The sequence below is a fragment of the Mya arenaria genome, chromosome 2 (genome assembly GCF_026914265.1).
Source record: "Mya arenaria isolate MELC-2E11 chromosome 2, ASM2691426v1".
In the NCBI taxonomy this organism is placed as follows: domain Eukaryota; kingdom Metazoa; phylum Mollusca; class Bivalvia; order Myida; family Myidae; genus Mya; species Mya arenaria.
This window is the reverse complement of record NC_069123.1, coordinates 4,720,651-4,742,793: the sequence shown is the minus strand read 5'-3', so window position 1 is coordinate 4,742,793 and position 22,143 is coordinate 4,720,651. Positions and strand designations below refer to the sequence as shown.

Here is a 22,143-nt window from a genome sequence, read left to right as displayed (position 1 = left end):
TTTGTGTTTGGTTTATGTATCTTAATTGTTATACATAGTTACTGTTGACACCTATTAAATATATTTTAAAAAAAGAGAGAATGAAAAGCTCCAATACCTACCGATTTCGGTACTAACTTACTTCTTGTGTCTACGAACGTTTCTTGGACGATTCGGATGAATGGGTTCACCATGTGGTCATGGAAGTAAGGTCCTTTGTACACTTTCCGGAATGTAACCTCGATCTCGTAGCTTTCCAGCAACTGTTGTATGAACAAAAGTATGATATATTGTGTTGATAATTTATTCGAAAGAGGCGTTAGTATAATTCAGAATTCAGTATACTTATATTACACTTAATAGTCATAGTTGTTGGATACAGTATAAAATATAAGTATGCAGTTTTTGTATGCGATTGGAAAATTAAAGTACATACAATGGAAATTTAATCATCAGTAAATAAATTTAATGCATAGCTTTAAGTTTTCTTAAGGATATTTTACGCAAGAAGGTAACGCCTTTGCAACCTCTCTGGTATAGGCTTTTAAAAAGCAGGTGCTTTGAATTGAATCTTTTTGAATTAGTAAAACCCTCTTGATATATTCTGCACTTGTTTAACTCCCAAATCGTTAAAAATCAAACCAAAGCAACAGAAAACAATACAAAATATGTATTTCCATTCTCAATCACAATCGAAGGACATATTTGGAAAAAAAGGTTCTTTTTGCCTGACAAGTTCTTGGTAGCCAATGCAAAGAATCCAACGAAAAAGTTGCGGTTTTGTTTCGTAACCTCTCTTTAGCAAACACCCTATAACCCAAATTTCCATAAAAAATACTCGATTTTAGTCTGACTGTAAGCTCGGTTAGATAGACCACATATTGAAAATAGGCACAATGCAGGCTCTTTTGCAATTCTAATAAGAAATTCTGGAAAAATGCAAATCAGTTATAATTTCCTTTTTTTGTTAAAGCAACATAAATGTTTAGCACAAAACCTATATTTCACGACTTAACCAACATGTTTATCGAACATATCACCAAAGAAGTCCTCTTTGGTTCTCTTTAGAGAAATTTAACATATTAATGCATGTTCAAAAAGTTAAAAAAGAAATTGGAAGTATAATATTTTACATGAGACTCCATACAATAAAACAATATGAACCTGCTTGAACAAGCATTCTAGCCTTTCAGTAACGAGTTTCATAAAAATGATCAAATAAATGGCAACGAATGTAATTATTTTCATTAAATGACTCATTTGTCGCAAAATGAAATAAAAATTATTAGGTAAAATGTTAGACAGTTGATTTAATAGTAGTGCTTTTGCATTACACAAGTTTTATGCCAGACAAAAATATATTTGTATTACAGCTACAATACAAAATGCACCGTCATGTGAATAAAACACTCTCATCTTCATGGAAATATTATCTTCGCCGAGGAAAGAGATTTGCTTTAAGACCAAATTTCACTTCCTGAATTCTGTCAGCCATCAGTATTTTATTTTCTCTACGAGCAGATAAAACTTCGTTAAATGGTATCATGAAGTGATTAATGTTGTGGTGCAGGTTTAGAAATATTTCGCTGTTTCTCATTCCGATAGAAACGTAAATTCAGAAAAAAATATAATTAAATACCCCTTTTGTTCTTGCTGTCTGAAAGGCAAATGTTTGTGCAGTGTTAGGAAAATTTCATTTAAGAATAATACAATTACATTGTTAAAACGTATTTTAAATGATGTCTAAAAATGGCGTAGTGATGCACAAATCTTTGTATTTCCAAAGTTTAACAAACATCAACGATGAATTTAGAAAGGAACAACTTATGTGATCAACTAATAAATTGTATCAACAGAGATTGTGAAACGTTATATATATATACCTTATTCAAACATATTTATTTTTTACACGCTATATATACGCTATATACATATATTTTAGTGATGGCAGACCTTTGAAACGGGTGGAAATTACACAATTACAGAAACCAAAGGTAGACACAGTAATCTATTTTTATAAAAATTATCATAATGATTGATACAACTTCCCGAGCATTTTGTTTTGACAGAACCATTGGCCTCTGGCAGATACTCAAATTGAAGCAAGAAACACATACGCTCCAAAAGTTCCTGTTGATATTGTAATACCCTACAAGAAGAGGGAAAATTCCTGGAAGCGGCACTAGTTAAATAACTAGTTTAAGCCTAGTATAAGTTGCCCCATCCCATGACGCACATGTGCACGCCTTCGCAAATCTAGGATATTATAATTACGTTTGTCTAGAGGTCTCTGTTATGACGGCCCTTTTCAGATTGATATCAATACCTCGGTGTAGATACTTAATCTTAACAAGCCATAACTGACCATTGACCAACCCATAATGCGCAGGAAAGTTGGCATCATGCGTGGGGAAAACATGCCAGACTTTCCATAAACTAAGCCTTTAATTCTCAAATCGTCACAATCAGCGCACATAGCTATAATATTTGTTTTGATTATGAGTTTCCTAACACTAAACAAGAAGCATTTAAATCTACTAAGTCATATGACATTTCCCAAACCAAACGATTGTTTCCTGAACCAGACTATGTAATATTGTGTCGGGTATATGACAAAATGCAGACAATCCCTCAAACAAATCCTTAGTAATCGGATATAACACATAAGGAGGGAAAATAATCAAAGACAATATTCATAGCAACACAAGGATGTACTTTAATATGACTGACACAAATTGAACGATAAGGCAAATGTTGTTTTGAGGTCAGCCCCAGTTAGAGTGTTAACATCGACAAAGCTTTTCAGAGTATGTAGTATACGTGCGAAAACCGTGATTTGAAAAACAAGTAGTCACGTTTCCAATGAGCTGTTCGTAGTACTGAAAAAGAACAAACTACCTTATTGCGTTCCTACCACGCATTTGAATATTGAAAATGCACTGTAAACAAAAGCTTGCGTTTTGTTTATAAAGTTCAAATCATTTCAAATATGTAATCAACATTATCATCGATGAGAGAGTATAATGACATGCATCACATTTGCTTGTGACATGTAATAACTAAATGCAGCCCATATCATTGACATTTATCATCAGTTAGTATACGCACAAAGTGAACTTAGTCGTCGTAACCAGATTTCATTATAATGTGTCATGTCCCGGGGGAAATGTTAACAACTCTTTCTAATCAATTCAAGTTATTGGATACCAAGCAAATGATGTAATTATGGATGAATTGTAGAACCTCAGACGTAATGATGATAAATAAATCTGGCAGTTATTTGAACGATGGCGATACAAAAGAAACACAAAAGATCCAATTAGCCTAATTACTTCCTGAGGGACAAAAAAGCTAAATATTCTTCGAAAGAGATTTAATATCAGTGGATATAATCATCCTGTTCAAAAACTTATTACGAAATTACGGACTCCATACACTTTGACCAGCCCAATTGCGTTCATATTCCGATAATAATCTTTAAAGACACATCCTTAATAAAAAGTACTTTGTTTTATATTGGCACACAGCATCGTGCTTATCCGGTTAGAGTGGAGAAAGGAAATTAACAATGACGTCAAAATGCCGCGAGATACATGCGCAATGAACGTCAATTTTAATTCATTCGATATGAAAGAACAAGGTGATGTTTAATAGTCTATTTAAATCAAAGTTCTTATAAACGATTAACATTGAGGGTGAAGCGTAGATGTACATTCCAGAGACTTACGTTTACTTTTGACAGAAGCAATGCCTCTCGGTCATTGCTTTGGCCAATTATTTCACTTCCATTGATTTTCCAGGCAGTATACAATAACATGTTAACGCTGGAAATGCCTGCTTGGCACCTTTATGCATAATTTCCGCGTAATTTTCGGTATTTGCATTTTTAAATATTTAAATCAGAGTAAAAATATACCAAAATATCTGAATTAATCATAGGTTTCCTCTATCAAATAAGTAGTCATTAAAGGAAATCTACTTACTGTTCTAATGACATTTTCCAACGGTTATTTCGTGAACAAAGACACGCAATTGACCACTCTAACGGGATGATGTTATTATGTGTCGAATCCATGACAAATTGTGGCCAAGCCTTGAAGCAATCTCTACTTATCGGATAAAACAGACGGCTTATAGAAAATAATTAATCAAATGTTATATTAATAGTAAAAAGAAGCATTTGAATTTGAATGACAGTAATTACATGGAAAATGGCAAAGGGGTCATCATACATTCATAGTGTATCTGGGGGAAAAAATTAATAAAAGTCGTGATATTCGTTCTGGTATAACCCTACAATATAATTATACCGAAAGTAGGAAAAGTATGTAGGACTGTAGTTTACCAGAAGTAGTTTTGAGGACAATTATGTTTCGGAAAACTATATTATACGGACCACAGCAAAGCTTTTAATGCGGTCCAAAGTCTGAAACGACATCAATGACCACTTGCTTTCTATGAAATATGATGCATCTTCAGAGCACGTGCATGTTTTAACTGATACATATCATTGTAACCGACACGTGTTTGCTTTTGTATATTGCCGTGGCTAATATTCTTTATCTATTGATTATCAGAAGAAAGGGATAGAATCATGGTCAGCTGGTCTATGCGTTTTCAGTTACTTGCAACATTCCGCCACAATTACCCGCCATTTACCAATACTGCGTATCCCACATAAGTGTGATAGCTGCATATTTTAAGTATACACACGAAATTAACCTTTTTACCTGTTGAAACAAGATCATACTATAAAGTGTCATGGCTAGGGAAATTATTGACATATCGTCCATGACAAATCATTTTTAGTTATTTGATAAAGCACAGAATAAGAACACAAATTGATTGTGGCATATCAGACGTATAGAAACATTGGCATTAATTTGAACGATTAAATTGGTAGGACGTCGAAACGCAATTACATGGGAACATAAGTGATTACTTTCATCACCTCAAATCATATTAGACTTATCAGCGTCTGATGGATCTATTCAGTTTTGAAACGAGTTAGCGTTAGTGGATTTGCAATTTAATATAAATCAAACGGTTTGTGATTAATTGCAAATAAACGCTGATCACTACCTGCATTGTTACAGTTTAGCGAAGTAATTGTTCGAATTTTCAAGAGGAATATACCGTTTGGAACAACATTTAATTGCGACCAATACTTCAAATCTACAGAAACAAGCTCAGTAGCAAAAAGTTTAAACATAAACCCGGTTTAATGACACTGGGTAAACGCCAAAGACAGAACACAAAAACTAAAAAATCACAAACATGAAACATGGAAGAACAGCACAAAACTCCACAAACAGCACAGTGCATACATACTATGTACAAAAACTAGGTATATTTATCAAGGATTGTTAGGTACCGCCTTAGAACGGTCAGTAAGATGTAAATTTACTGGGGGTTTAAACCAGTTTACGTGCACAAACCTCATCCAACAATCAAACCTGCGCTTAAGTTAATAAAGGACATTTCAAATTGACCTTTATGGAGTGAGAGTGGTCTAGTGGTCTTATGAAAATTCCAATAGGCAGTGTATAGTGTTTGAAAATCGGACCCTATTTGCTAACGATAATCGAATTGAATCGGACCAAGTATTTCGATTTACTATCGGACAATAATCGAAAGTTCATAAGTTAAGTTAGGAACACACTCTTTATACATAGTATCATCATGATCATTTAAATGGTTAAACCTGGAATCAATACGTGTGATGCTATAGTAATTCTTTTTGCAACAGTAAGTAAATTTCCATAATCTTTTTTTTTTTGTATTTAATAACTAAACGAAAAAACATTACAACACAACACAAACTTGACAAAAGACAAATTGATATTTACTCGAATTTTACCACAAAACAAACAAAAAACACATTGAAACCGGAAGTAACATAAGCGACATCGATTTTGGACAACCACTATCGATTGTCGCCGACATAGCATTGTCAGCGACGATTAATCGATTGTACTCGATAATCGTTTCATCACTAGGCAGTGATAATTTTTACGCTTACCAGAGACAAACTTCTGCATTTGATACTAGATACAAACTCAAAGTGACAAAACCGTTGCCCAAGGATACTTTATTCGGCTAGAAATATCATATGATCGTCAGGCCGAAAGTTCGGTATATTACACTGTCGATCTGATCGCTTCGGACAAATCAATCAAGACTATAAGGACCCAATACATAATATAACAGGCAACAAACGTCCTATTCAAAGCTGATTAGTTTCCGCTTTTGTTCAGGTACTTGTTCATACTTCAACGAGAATTTCAGGAAAAATATCAACTATATCTGTTTAATCATAGACGTCCTTAGTTTTCATAAGTAGCGTTCGTAGGAAATCAACTCATTCTAATGACATTTTTCGGTCATTTTATGAAAGAGGAAACGCGATTGACCGTTGTATTATTTGTTATGTGTCGAGTCTATGACAAATTGTGGCTTATCCTTCAAGAAGTCCCTAGTTATTGCATAGAACAAACAACGATTGGAAAAATAAGATTGATATTGATGAAAGGAAAAAAGTGGCTGATTTGACTGACTGTAATCACACTGTGTATGTCAAATGGACATAGATCATTCTGAAAAAGAGCAATAGAGTATGTTCAAATCATTTGAAAATGCCGACGACCGATAAAAAGTTTATGTAGCAGGATAAGCATGTTGAAAAACGACCAGCTCTTTAAAACGTTTACGCATTGCACAATAGAGTATGAAATTAAGTCAAGTCAATTGTGTGATTGGTAAATTGCTTAAATTTAACCAACCAAAGATACAAAATACAAAATAAAACAATACATGAAAGTTGTTAAACGGGAATGTATCAGTACAATGTTATAAACAACAACAACATTTTGTTCAGTATTTTGCTCTCCAAAATAACTACGGTTAATTTTGCTTATTGTTGACAAAGTGGCTGTAGTTTTCGCAATGCGATTAAAAAAATAGTGACTTTATTATTTTAAAGAGATTTAGGTTTTGTGCATCTGTAAGCCACGAAACTGCATAGGCTTATACCAAACAAAGAGTGGCCATCAATTACGGACAATGTGAACCTAATTTACCCTTGTAACAAGAATGAAGTAGTATGTGTCAAAATCAGGGGGAAATGTTGATGTATCATTTCTAGTTATTGGATATAGCAGTTGATATAAACATAGATGAAGTGCAGAACCACAAACGTAAAGATAATAAAAGAATGGAGAGCTTTGCACTTGTAAATGTACTTGTAAGTGTAGCTGCCTAGTAATTTCCTAACTTATTAATAATTCAATTTCTTCAGTAAAATAACTAAACAATATTTGAAATATTTCATTTCAATTGATTGGGCAAAGAATCTTTAATGTTAAACACTTTTATATTTTCCTTTAAATATGACTTCGAACATTTTAGAAAGTCGAGTTAATTTACGAAATGACTTAAGGAGTTTGATATATACGGTCCTTCTTTAAATATGGTGCTAGTAGTAGCTATCAAAGTGCTAAATTGATACCTAACAATAGTACCAATAGTTACTATCAAGGGATGATATCATACCTCAAATATGGTGTCAGCAGTGTGTTGCAGCTCATCTTCATGGGTATGGACGAAGGTGATCTTGTCCCATTCAAACTTCTTCAATATGGAGACAACGCTGCGTGAAATTTGTGAGTCGGTTGGCTTGGTGCGAGCGAATGTTGGGTAAGACTGGCTATTGCTGACTTCCACTTCCGAGCAAAACTGGAAAACAGACAATCAAAATTTTGATCTTCTATCAGGGCATACCGCGCTTTTAGATTCACGTCACGTAAAGCAAAACATTTAGAAATTAAGGATCAAAGAGAAATATAGCAAATTTTAATCAAAACTAGTTTATTAACAAATAGTTATCAAAAATATTTCCATATCATTTCGTATTATAACGTATATACACATAAATACACATTTTATAAGTAGTTAAGTTCAAAAGATAAAAAACAATATATAAGATACGAGGCACATCTAACGTTGGAAAGGTTCTCAAAAAGACAGTAAACGAACTCTTGCAATATTGATTTTTTATATATGTTTAAAGGTGCACTCTTACTCCAAAAAAAAATATTTACCACAATTAATACAATTGGTTTAATGTACCAAAACGAATGAATAAGTTCCGAAAACAATGGTTTTTATGAAAGATACCGAGTTTCACTTTAAAGGCAGTTGCAGAAAACACGGCATGACTACCTTATAAGACGATATTAGATCACAGTGAATCTTTCAGCACTCACCAATCATTTACTATTTTGGCGTTTTCAGCTGTTAAATACACGGTTTCAATCTGATCATTAGTAATTAATATTTTCGATAAATGCATTATTTAGTAAGTAATTAAAAGTTTATAACTCAAAAGCAATGATTGTTATACATGTGCTTGTAAAAAGTGCAAAAACAAATCGCCGTTTGTGTCTTTATAAATTTGCCACGATATTTTAATATTTCATTATTCACCAAACCATGTAGATCTTTTGCATCGCTTTACTATAAATCTTACTGAATCTGGCATTTCTACTATTCTTTTGCATAAAATTGGGTTTATTTATGCATCCAATATATTGATAATACACTGAAGAGTTGCAGGCAATAAATCTCTGTTTTCAGAAAGAAAGGTGCCAGTAAGATTGTACGCATCCTTAACATTCTGTAGCCTTCAATCCGGCAGAAATAGAAGTCCTATCTATATTGTTGCCAACACGTGATATTTTAAGTTTATTTTAAGTACTTATTTTAAGCATTAATCAAAGGATTAGAAGTAAAGTCTGGAGTTAAGCCATATCTTCTAGCGTACACGTGCATCTTGTGAGGGGTGGTTATGATGCCAGAGTAAACACTTCTCTTAATTGTTTAATTGTGTTAATGAAACGTTTGCAAAAAGTTCTTTTATTCATCAAGTGTTTGTGGAGTTTTGTGCTGTTGTTCCATGTTTCTTGTTTGTGTTTTTAGTGTTTGTGCTCTATGTCCCTGGCGTTTACCCTGTGCCATTAAACGGGGTTTATGTATACACTTTCTGCTAATGGGCTTGTTTCTGTAGTTTTTCACATAAATATTGGCTAGTATAAAACCCCAATTCGACATTATGAAAGATTGTAAAAAACGTTTATTTCACGTGAAATTTGAAAAGAAATAAAACGAAAACCCAACGTTAACAAAAACTCATCTAACGATGGTTTAACGTTTATTTCTGATACAATTTACATTTTCATTTCAACCCTATATTTTTAATATGGTAATATGTTAACATAATATATTTTCGATAATTCATTTATGCCTCTACCTACATTATCTTTATTATTTACCTCTATATTTTCATGTTGAACATACATTTCAGGAGATGTACGTGTTGACTTGACTTACACGACGTAAAAAGGAAACTGTTTTAATATTTTAAAAAAAATATTTTGTCCAAATGATTTATGTATCGTTCAACAGAGTCCAAGCATCCTTTAAATGCTACCAATATATTTTTGGGTTATAAAATATCAAATGTGAACATTACTGTTCACGAGGCACCGGAAAACATAGTGCAAGTTTGGGTTGACAATATTAGTTCAATAACATATTTAAACTAATCCTCAAATACTATTAAACTTTCCAATACACAACCGACACGATATCCACGTGGTTAAGTACACAATGGTATATAGTTCCCGCTTGAGATAGCTGTGTTTGACATCTACATGTATTAAACAGGTTAGTCAATAATTTATTACTTTATAATTCTGTCTGTTTTCATTTCAGATTTTAGCGAGTGTACATATCCTAGAATGTACCTGTTTAATATGAACAGAATCATTTTCCGACACTTATGCTATGAATCATTTGTTTGTCTGCAAATTAAGTGACACATTGATGTATTGCGGTATGTGGAATTGTTACCAATTGTTTACCTGTATATGTTTGCTATGTTGAGAAGCTACAACCTATACTTGTCAGACTGTTCATTGTTTGTTTTGTGTGAACATCTTCTTAATTCATTGTTTTTTTTTATTTGATAAAGGGCACCTGTGGAAAACAACACATACGAACAAAAGCAATAAAAGTGAAACAATATAAGGTAACTTTTTCGGTATTTGATATGATACATGTAGTAACCTTGTGTTGAGTTAAAGGCACGTCTTGCTGATATTGTCAAGAACGGTTTCTTGAATGGATTTAATCGTTAGTGTGAACTTTAACTTTTATAAATATATTATGTGAATATCCTTTAACAAGCATTCATTTATTCAGTGGAACTTAGTTAATATAAATTAAAACAAGAATCCGAAAACAAAAGGGTGGACCTGGTACATATTTCGTTGCTAGGAAAAACAATGAAGTGGAAAATAGTGCATGGCTTTGATTTGCAACGGAAAATATTCAACAGAAGTCTCATAACGATACCAAAAACGTTCGTCATTTATAGATTTATTGATTATTGTACCAATGGTTAGAGATATGCTAGGGCCAATACAAATGCATGACCTTTCTCAATAATTTGTACAAAACTCACTTTGTTTTTAATTTAATAATAGACAAACATGGCAATTTCATAGACCGCATTCAACTTAACACTGATTAGTTATGCCCGGCAATGCTTATTATTAATTGCTGTTGACAGTAATAATTTGAGAATGTGTTTACGCAGTACTTGTGTATATGCGATATGATTATGTATGTAGAGGTTTATGGTTCGGTTGTAGATTCTACGTATGTTATAGTTAGGTGCCATGAATCGAAATCTAAAAGATTAAGAATGGTCGGACTTAGTGTACCGAACGAAGCCCTATTCTTAATCATTAAAATATTACTTCAGGCCATAGACCTGACGTACAACACAACCCCTTGGCTGTCGATACAAAAATCTGACGTGTACATATTATAACAACAATGCCTGATCAAACTTTATTATAAGTTGTGCTCTTTGAATACATTCGTTGCATTTATAAAATATGAAATATATCCGACTTAGAGTGTTTCGATATTTACATCATTTTTAACTGCACTAATTGGACAACCGGTTTGTTTATCAATGAACTTAACGAACAAACGTCATTTAGTATGACGTCATGGTCAACAATTTGAATCCACTCAGTCACGTACACCAATAATCAAAATAAAGTGCACAACATTCTAATTCTCAATAGGCTCAGAACGTCTACAGGTCTATTTGAAGCGATGAACAATAAAGCATTATAGAAATTAAAGTGGTTTCATACAAGCCAATGGCTTTCTCCTCAATTCTATAAATTATATGTTTGTTGTAAATGTTTATTTGTTTTAAAAAAGTAAATACTGTTTAAACCAAAGCATTGTTGTGCTTCAAAATATATTTTAACACAAAAAGAACATCGTTGCTTGTGCCATCAATGCTGCTAGCTTTTGGAAACAAATGTTGGCTTGCGTGATGTAGAGCTGATACAGACAAACCGTAGATTGACTGCGGCATCAATTTCTCAGAATAAGATAACCTAATATATTCCCATTCATCAGTGACGTTCCTATATTTGCAAGAACACATGTGAACATTTCTTACGCAAATTGAAACTGTGTACGTGTGTTTTTATTGAATATTGCTTTCAATAGAGCAGTTCCAATCCATACTTCTATTTTGTTTGGGATTCACTTGAAATCTTTTTCATTGGACGTCCAGTAAAATGGTGGGATAAAAATCTCAGATAATGATAAACTGTTTATTTGTAATAAACACCCTCGTTTTAATGTATTTTACTATTAGGACAAGCATTGTCAATGAGCTGTTTGAATGCATAGTGTTATAAACAGTATTCGTACAGGTGAATGCTTTTGTTGATATTTGGATACATGTCATTATATGCGTAGAAGCTGCACTAGCAGATTTAGAAAAAAAACGATGGTATTTTAATGTCTGTTTCCGTGCATATTATTTTACAGAAATCTAACTGCCTTTAAAATGATTAATGAAATAAAATACAACAACAACATGAATAATCAACATCGAAATTTGGCTTAAAAATGACCTGTCTATAAGCGATTCGGATTGAACTCTTAAAGTGGACAACTATTTATATAAACTGTTAATCCACATGTTTGATTTCACGTTTCAAATATTTCATTCAGTAAATTGCGACCAGCGTTATTTGGTCAATTTATATATGTGCTGTGCCATTTTATTTGTTGTGTATATTGACTTGTATTATTTGATTCATTTATCCATTAAACAAATATATTGATAAATGTTTATAAAATTTTCGAACTGAAACACGAGTAAGCACATTTTTTTTATCTTGGATGTCAATTTCTCTTTATACCGGCATAGGAATTACAACCTACTTTATCGTTTTTCAAATATTGTGCGAGAGTGGCGAACCACAAATATCCCCTATCTTTTTGCATGTACATTAACATATCTTTATTTTAAACATTTGATTATTGAACATTGAAATCAAGCTATAACAAATGTTTTAATAAACGTTTGCCAAATTATGTATTTTAGTTGAAAAACAATGTGTATTTTAGTTGGAAAACAACGTAACTCTGATATAAACTTTTTGCTTAGGCACCACCAGGTCCTCTAATTTCATAACTTTTATTTTTGATTTATTAAAATACTATTTAGTACTTTCAACACTATAAAATAAAAAAGAAATATATTAGGTAGATTCACAAAGCGTTTCAGGACAACCGTACCAGTGCTTTGGATTAACGATACACGAATAACTAACTATACACGTTAAATGTGATTCCATTTTTTATTAAAATATTTCAAGTTAACTTTAAATGCAAGAAACGAAGTATTTTTAATCATTCAACATTTTGTTGTTTGTTTCCGCATTTTCACAGACGAACAAAGCTATCTCACAAGGGCATGTCATGGGGTTAACGGCAGAATGTACCAAACGCACTATATATGTAAATAGCCCATACAGCCTCTAAGCAGGCCCTTCAAGATCAGTTAAAGAAAAGGCAAAAACCGCGAGTAAAACAGTTCAAAACGAGGGCAGATTAACATATTGTTTTCCATTTTGATGACGGATATTGTGTGGCATCGATATCAACATTTACATTCATAATATCTTTTTTAATTCGGTTTCCCATGCTTGCTAGATAGTAATTTTAAGCATTGCTTTCAATAAAATACTTTATAAATTATGTCCGTGTGGATAAGATAATAAAATCAATATCTGCATTTTTCATCTTGTTTCTAAGAGAGCAACATGGTTCTTTTCATTATGCACGTTGTCTTAGATTCAGAAAAAAAAGTTTCCCTTGTGCCATAATTCCATTCATGTATGCCTGTTTTATCAGCTAACAAACGTTTTAGTAATACACAGTGTTGTGTATAAAGTTTCACACTGGTGTATAAACAGCTAGGAACGACAAGTTTTTCATTCTCCATGTCTTCCATTCTTAAGTATTTTCTCCAACCATCTTACACTTCAAAGCAGTTTTCTATGTTTAATTGTCTTAATTATTAAAATGCCCGCAACTTTTAAAATGCAAAGTGGTACGTTTCATATAAACCACGTCTATTTATGTATTACATTGAGGATATTTGGTTGTTTCAAAAGATACAAATTTCATTTCACCGGGATTGCATTTGGACAGCGGATCATGCTTATTATGATAATTATCAAAATGCTATTTAACTGTTTCAAAGCACAAATATATCAATTACTTCTTCATATATAATTCTTTAGATAACAATATATTTATGCAAAAAGTCAATGAGAATAACAAGGCCAAGTGTAACATTTAACCGCTGCAAAATATAAAAGCATGAACAAGCAATTACAATACAATATAAAAAGGAAGAGAGAGGGTTTCTTGCGCGGTTCCACTTTTCAGACAATTGTTAAAACAGCAAAATACTTATTTAATACATCTCAATGCATGGTAGCATAACAATACAATTTGCATTTCTTGTCTAATCATACATGAAAGTGTACCATATATAGAACAGCAATCTCAGTTATCATTTTGTGTTCCTGGAATAATTGTATGGTACTGTGATAATGCTAAGATTGTTAAATTATTTGGTGGATATCTCATTTCCTTGCAGCTAACAGGCGAGTAATAAAATCCGCGTTATGGCTAGCCACACGTAAAACTAATTTCCTAAAATACGTTTAACATGCAAAGAGTCATTTGCAAAATGGAAACTATATCAGTTGTAATTTACAACAGAACAGAATAACATTGTATCTCTTTGAAATCGAATGTCTTGAATTATTTTAATTATGAATTTTGTATTGGCGGTAACTGCAGCAATTATTGATGAACGATGATTTGATACGTATGTCGGTCTCCAGTCCTCGTTCAAACCAGTCATGTCAGCCCCTATTGCAGTGTCCAATTCTCTTGTTTAATATGTTTATTCTAAGTCTGTTTACCGGTTTCTTTTGGTCATTCGAGACATTCAAGGTCTAGTCAATATAGCCATTCTAAAAGTGACCCCTACCCAGATGAAAGCTATTATAGATCAGTTCTCAGGTCAAATGATTAGTGAAAGCGTAACATGTACAATATTATTTCTATGAAATAAGCCCGGAATTGCAATAAGCCATTAAAACAATACAGTAAATTACAAGGCAATAAACAAGGGATGCAGAGCTGGGCGTAAAAGCAAACCTCTTTCTTTGAAATAAGCCCGGAATTGCAATAAGCCAATAAAACAATACAGTAAATTATAAGGCAATAAACAAGGGATGCAGAGCTGGGTGTGAAAGCAAACCGGTCATTCCTTTAAAGGAGATCGAACGGTTGACGTGTCCATTATACAATGGTAACTTAACACAGACAAGTTGCGAAATCAATAACGTTCAGTCTTTAAAATTCAAAACATAATAGACACATAAAACAAGCTTCAAAAACAACAGAAACGGTAGGGGAAGGGGAAGTATAAACATGGAATTTACCAACCTAAAAAAGTCATTAGACTTTGTTGATAATAGTTTTGTTCTGTTCAAAAAATGAGTGAACACGGCCAACGTGTCATTGTCAACACAGCGTTTTGTCCGACTGTTCTCTTTGACTCGACAACCATCATAACCTTTATCGGCGTCATTATTATAATCATCGTCATAAAACCTATCAATGAATACAATTACCATAATAATAGCAAAATTAGCTATTTAACGTTGGATAACACTAATTGTTATTGCATTTCTGCACAACTCTAAACATAATAGAGAACACGTCGATTCTGGGCTTAAGAATAGCGGTCTGGTTAAGGAAATAACAATATTCTCTTTCCCTTCCTATTTTTGTCAATAGTTTTGAATATTTTATACACTAAAACCTTTTACAGGTAATGGGATGAAAACATTGATTTGTCATAGTGTAGCGCTAATAATTCGCAGGTGCTTTGATTTATACAACGGTTTTAAGACTAAACCCTTTTTGATGTATGTATGTGATCAAAACTCGGTGTCACTCGCAAGTTCGTGTAACTCGAGGTTTTATGTCGGTCCATAGCATCCTCGAGTCATCGCCAGATTCTGTATATTATATTATGTATATATTAATCCAATTAAGTTATGTATTCTAGTAATCTAGCAATAACCAAACCGTTTTTAAACCCTAGAAAGCAGCTGGACATTGCGTGGACTACCTTAAATATAACCTGTGTATAAAAAGCAATGCACTTTGATTGACACAACTGATATGACAACCACGTGGTGGAATACTCGTACACAATGGTTTGTAGTCCCCGCTAGCCTGTGACAGCTATGATTGACACAACTGATATGACAACCACGTGGTGGAATACTCGTACACAATGGTTTGTAGTCCCCGCTAGCCTGTGACAGCTATGGTTGACACAACTGATATGACAACCACGTGGTGGAATACTCGTACACAATGGTTTGTAGTCCCCGCTAGCCTGTGACAGCTATGATTGACACAACTGATATGACAACCACGTGATGGAATACTCGCACACAATGGTTTGTAGTCCCCGCTAGCCTGTGACAGCTATGAATGACACAATAGATATGATAACCACGTGATGGAATACTCGTACACAATGGTTTGTAGTCCCCGCTAGCCTGTGACAGCTATGATTGACACAATAGATATGATAACCACGTGATGGAATACTCGTACACAATGGTTTGTAGTCCCCGCTAGCATGTGACAGCTATGATTGACACCTATAAAACATGTGAGTCAATAATGTTACCTCTTAATGTATCTGTCTGGTCAGTTCATTTAGTGAACACTACTGTTATTTAATAATATGAGTTACAGCATTCTCTGTTTGGAAAACTAAGCAATACTTTAACATTAGTATAGCTGAAGTCATTGGTGATAAAGTTAGCTACTACGCTAGTGGTTAGAAGGGCGTTAAAAATGATTTGTTGTAAAGGAAGTATGCACATTTATTTTTTTTACAAATTTCTTTCTTGTGATTTTCTTTTTAAAAATTTGATTTTTGATATAACAATGATACATTTTTTTCTCGCTACACGAAATGATACCAAATAATGTTAGAAAAACTGACATCGTGATTTACATGAACTTTCTACCGAAACCCTGACATCCTTAATTGGCCGCGTAATACATATTCATTTCACTGTCTATATGTTTTTATTGTGAGTTTCATAGCTTTTTTGTATAAAAAACAGCCACATTTAGCAAAACGCATTTTTTAGACGTTTGACCTTTGAATCCGTACTTGTGGTATGTGTATAATAAGATAATAAACAAACACGATATTTACATAGACCGCATACCGGTTAACATAGGTAAAATATGTCTGGCAATACTAATTATTAATTGCTGTTGACATTGATGGTATGCAACTTTATGTATATCATACTTGTACATCGTATACGATGATAAAAAACAGCTATTTACTTCACTTGTAATAAGGCGAGAAACTAAAAGGCAGTATCTGTTGTCAATAATTAAAATATAATTATTTTTAGTGTATATTCTAACAACAGTTCAAGGCTTCTCAATAATATGAGACGCCAAAAAACTAACGTATTCAATGCACCAGTCGATAAAAAACTGTAAATAACGATAAAAACGAAATGTATACTAACTTAAACACGAATACTTTTCGCAAGTGAGAAAATGACAACTTTACACGCAAGGGAGTTAAATGCAATTAGAATAGCGACAGACAATAGTAGTCCATTAAACATTCAATATTAAGACGCTGTTTAGAGGCGCAATGTTAAGGCCTGACAGACGCTAAACGTCGAAACCAATAATGACAGGTTACATAAACATATACATAGCTGTATTCATTAATTTTGGAGTTACCATCTTGGAACATGCGTGCACATGTGTGCTTCACAAAAATATTTACCCTATATATCAAAAAAAGATTCTCAAAAAATAGTATGTTTCAAAATTATTCACGAAAACATCCAAAATTCAAAGTCAGAACTGAACACAGTTCACTGACATCATCTGAATGAATGCAGTTCTGTGTAAATTTGATTAATACTCTTGTAGAAAAATAGGACACCGTTGCTTGATCCATTAATATTGCTAGTATTTGATTGGAAACAAATGGTGTCTTAGAGAAAGTAACAGAGTCTATTAGGTTATAGACAGTACGTAGACATTTTCTCAGAATAAGATTATCTTATGTATTGTCATTTTCCAGTGATTGTTCTTTACATGTAAGAACAATTGTAAACATTTCGTACGCGATCAAGGCGGACAGAGTATTTAATGCCCAGTAGCTGTACTCCGGTCCCCTCACTCCCCCATGTATATTTTTACTTATATATTGTTTTCCCCAATCCCAGATACCACAGTAAAACATATCGGTTAAGTTTGATGGCGCTAAAGAGAAGTCCCAAGGAACACCCTCAACGTCAAAACAAACCCTAGATCCTTTCCAGCTCCGTCCACAATTGGAATATTCGCCGTTGCTAGGGGCTGTTAACAATGTTGCGATGCATTCATACTTTGTGACCAACTTTTTTATTTAAGCATAATTCTTTTAGAAACTATTAAGGATTCAACGTCTAAAGTGTATGCATATACATTCATAAGTGACAGAGCTGTTGAATTATGTACAGAAAATCAATGAAATTCGTATTGTCTTCATTATCGGATACTCGCGGATCTAACGATATTGTTCTGTTGTTATGATAGATTCATTCACAATCAACTTATTTGCAGGTTAACAAACAAGACTCTGACTATAATTTAACTAGTTCATTTGGAATAACGTCCTTCTAAGATTAAATGGCAGTACTTCTTGCAACAGGCAATTTTATCAATAGTACGAAAAATACATCAATCCCGTGAAATGTTTGACAATTAAATAATGAGCTTAAAGTAAAAAAAAATGAGTTGCTTTTTTCCTGAGGTTCATGTAAGTCTTAAATGAGCAAAGATCATTGCATGTTCGTGATACATTTCTCTACCTTTTTTTCTAATTAACTGAAGAGATATCACATTCTACTGAAATCATCTACAAACAAAACCTTAAAGCTGCACTCTCACAGATTTACCATTTTTACAACTTTTTAATTTTTTTGTCTTGGAAAAAGCAAATATTTGCGTAAATATCTTAAAATCAATGATATAAGTTTGCTGACAAGAAATCAGATCATAGATGTTCATATTTCCGTACAAAAATTAATGTTTTATGGCTTTAACTGTTTTTAACGGTTTAAGAAAAATGCATAAAACATTAATTTTGAACTTAAATCTATAAATTTGCGATCTAAATTTTTGTCAGCAGTCTTATATAACTGGTTTCCATGGATTTTTGCAAAGATTGGCTCGTTCCAAGACAAAAAATAAAAAGTTGTCAAAACGTTCAATCTGTGAGAGTGCAGCTTTAAACCATGTCAATAAACAATTTGGGTTGAATATGGGTGAAGAATAGTCCGTGTTATTGTTTTTTCTTTAAATACGTTATGCTATAAAAGGACTAATTATCCTTATATCGTAACCTTAGACTGTTAATCATTGTTTTTCCTCTCTATTTGTTGCGTATGCATAACAGTTCATAAAGTTTTGTAAGGTTATTGGTTAATTATATATTTTAATGTCTCTCGGTACATTATAACAACCACCACAGCATTTTCTATAGAAATGAAGAAGAGTTCAAATAGAGGGCAGATTAACATACTGTTTTCCACTCTGATGAAGGATTTCGTGTGGTTTCGATATCAACATTTACATTTATAATCGCATTTTTATTCGGTTTCCCATGGTTGCTAAGAAGTTATTTCTAGCGTTGATCGAATACTTTATGAATTATAAACGTGTGGACCAGATAACGGATACAATATCTGCAGTTTTTATTTTTTTTGAGTAACAGGATTTTCATCTTAATACGCTTTGTCCTTAATTCAGAAGAAGAAAATATTTCTATTGTGATATGCTGACATGCGTATATCATTGTGTTTATCAGCTAACAGAATATTAAGCATACAAACTTTTAAAGCTAGGGTATCGTTAACAATGGTCCGTCAAAGTGGTTTAAGTAACACAAACGTATTAAGCGTATACTAGGCTAGGACAGGCAAGTTTCCATCTCTCCATTTCTTCTACTCCTAATTATTTTATCCAACCATCAAACCGTTTGAAGCAGTCTACAATGCTTAATTTTGGCTGCTATTTAAACGGTGGCAATTTCTTTCAAAAAATGCGAAGACATGAAAAGCTTTACGGCACGGCAACGTACTGCATCGACTATCAACTTGAATCTATGCATATGGCTTAGATTTTGTTTGTTTGTTGCATTGAGATACCTATTTAACTCCATCGGTGTTTCATTGTTTCAAACAGTGTTATTTATTGGATCATTGTTTGCTTCAGTGTAAGATCGTTATATATTTCACCGATTGAGCTTCAAAAATTATATTTCATGAGTTGCGTGAAATTTGGTTATTCTTAGTTTTGGTTTTCTGTTTATTTATTTTTTTATTCTTTTAGACATAAGCGACCTAATTTATACACCCTCTAATTGACTCCAACCCTCGTTGCCAGTTATCATCGATCAGATCATTAATGCTATTGATCAGTGAAAGTATAACAGGAGCAACCCTTTTACATTTGAACAAGCTTTATATGGCAAGTGGCCAAAGGTTATTACGAATGAAATACATAGGGCAATACACAGGGGATGCATAGTTTGGGATTAACTAGCCAGATGTGTCTTAAACTACCAATTTAACAAGATTGTACTTTTACTTATGCCTTAAGTTTTCTTTACACCTTTGAAACTAATCAGTGACATTCCCGACGGAGGCCTAATCAAGAACGTCGAGGCTGCTTAGAGGGTCAAGTTTCAAGAGAAATCAGACAGTTTAAATCCAGCTTTAAAGTCCATGAGAACTTAAAGGATAACTTGGTAAGAATAAGAAAACAAATAACATCAAAACAGTTATCAATTAAATTTATGAATAGGAATTTTCTTCTTAGTAAGAGTTAAAATGTCATAGATTTAAGATTCAAGATTCAACTTATTTATCAAGTGACTTGAACACAAAGTGCTCCTTATTACATGATAGATATAATACATTCAATTAAACATATATACAACGAAAACACGAGAAAAGAACTGATAATTAATATTTTAACATAAAACTTTAACATTAGATACTTTTACATTACACTAACATTTCACTTACACAGTGATGATGGCCCAACAACTAATAAGTAAATATTTATATAATATTTTTTCATGATGAAATCTAGATTTTCAAAGATATATTATGGTATGCAAAAAAGCAAAAATGTATACCTTAATAAAGATCATGAAATAATATTTACAATGTTATGACGACGTTCAAATGCTTTAGAAACAAATTTGCACAAGTAAAGCTGTTCGGAATAATTCGTATCTTGCATAAGATCAATAAATGTCATCATACTAGGCCTAACGATATATTTTCTTCACAAATATATTCTACGTAAATCATCATATACATCACAAACACAAACAAAATGAAACTCATCTTCAATGTCACCATTCATATGGTGCAATAAGGTTTATGATGATCAATTCTGTTATTTCCATAACGTCCAGTTTCCTTACTGGTGAGACGAGAGTCTCAATTTAGTAAGAGGAATCGATACTTTGAAGAAAATTTATCCAGATACATAGAGCGTTCGAATGAAGTTTTAAAATGTTTGTAATTGCAAAGACTAGACTGTTATGTATAGAATTATACCAAAATTGTTTAAAGTTATCAATAAGGCGTTCTTTAAAAACTAAATAAAACGTGTTCACATCGACACAGCTTGGGTTAATCCAAACATTTGAAAAAATCAGTTGTGTTAAGCAACGGTTTTACATTACTAGCCCAATTAGTTTTCCCTTTCGCACAATCTAATAAAATATTAATATACAATGTGCTAACGATAATATTATCGCTATTTAGTGTTTTACACCAAAATTCGTGTGTCTTGTTATGTACAATGGATATCTTCCTAGTTCACCATAAATTGACACTGTCGATGTGGACTGTTTATCATGTAATAATAATTTACAAAACTTCAGATGAACCCTTTCAATTTCCTTATTTTTTCCAAATCCCCAAATTTCACAACCGTAATTTAGAACTGATGAGACAAATGCATCAAACAGTTAGCATAGTGTACTTGGTTTTAAAGGCTTATTTTTAACATTTGAAAGAAGGACATTAAGAGCCTTTAAACCTTTAACAGCAAGTGTCGATTGATTCAATATAAAACTTCCAGTATAATTAAACACCGTTCCAAGATAATTGAAATTATCAACAACCTTTAAGTTACAGCCATTGTACGTCCATTTTTCAACAATTTTAACAGGACCTCGTTTTCTAAACACAACTATTTTACTTTTATCTGGATTAACTTCTAATCCCCAACATTTACAATATGAATTAAACAAATTTAAGCTTTATTGCAAATCTTCCGGGGATTGTCCCATTATAACCATACCATCTGCAAATAACTTAATTTTAACAAAATATTAGTTTGTTTTTTTCCTGATCAGTAACCCGCGTCCATTCAAACCTCATAATTCATAGTTCAGTACATTATTGCAAAACAAAAACAACCTACATGTCATCGTTAACACGACCTGCCGCACTATTGTTATTTTTGTCATCACTTTCATCATAACCTTCATCGGTGTCTTTATCATAATTATCGTTTTGTAATACAATTATGTTAATTGTTTTATTGTAATTCCTTCCTGTAATT

At 32.7% G+C, this 22,143-nt stretch overlaps 1 protein-coding gene across 3 annotated transcripts in view; it reads right to left on the bottom strand.

The window, feature by feature from the left end:
• LOC128209257 (speract receptor-like) overlaps positions 1-22,143 on the bottom strand; it is a 210,169-nt gene that overhangs the window by 44,349 nt on the left and 143,677 nt on the right. For all 3 annotated transcript variants that reach the window (XM_052913214.1, XM_052913222.1, XM_052913229.1), the window contains 2 exons: positions 7,531-7,713; positions 122-242 (listed from right to left, as the gene is read on the bottom strand). In XM_052913214.1, coding sequence (XP_052769174.1) covers positions 122-242; positions 7,531-7,713 — 304 coding nt within the window. The remainder of the gene's footprint in view (positions 1-121; positions 243-7,530; positions 7,714-22,143) is intronic.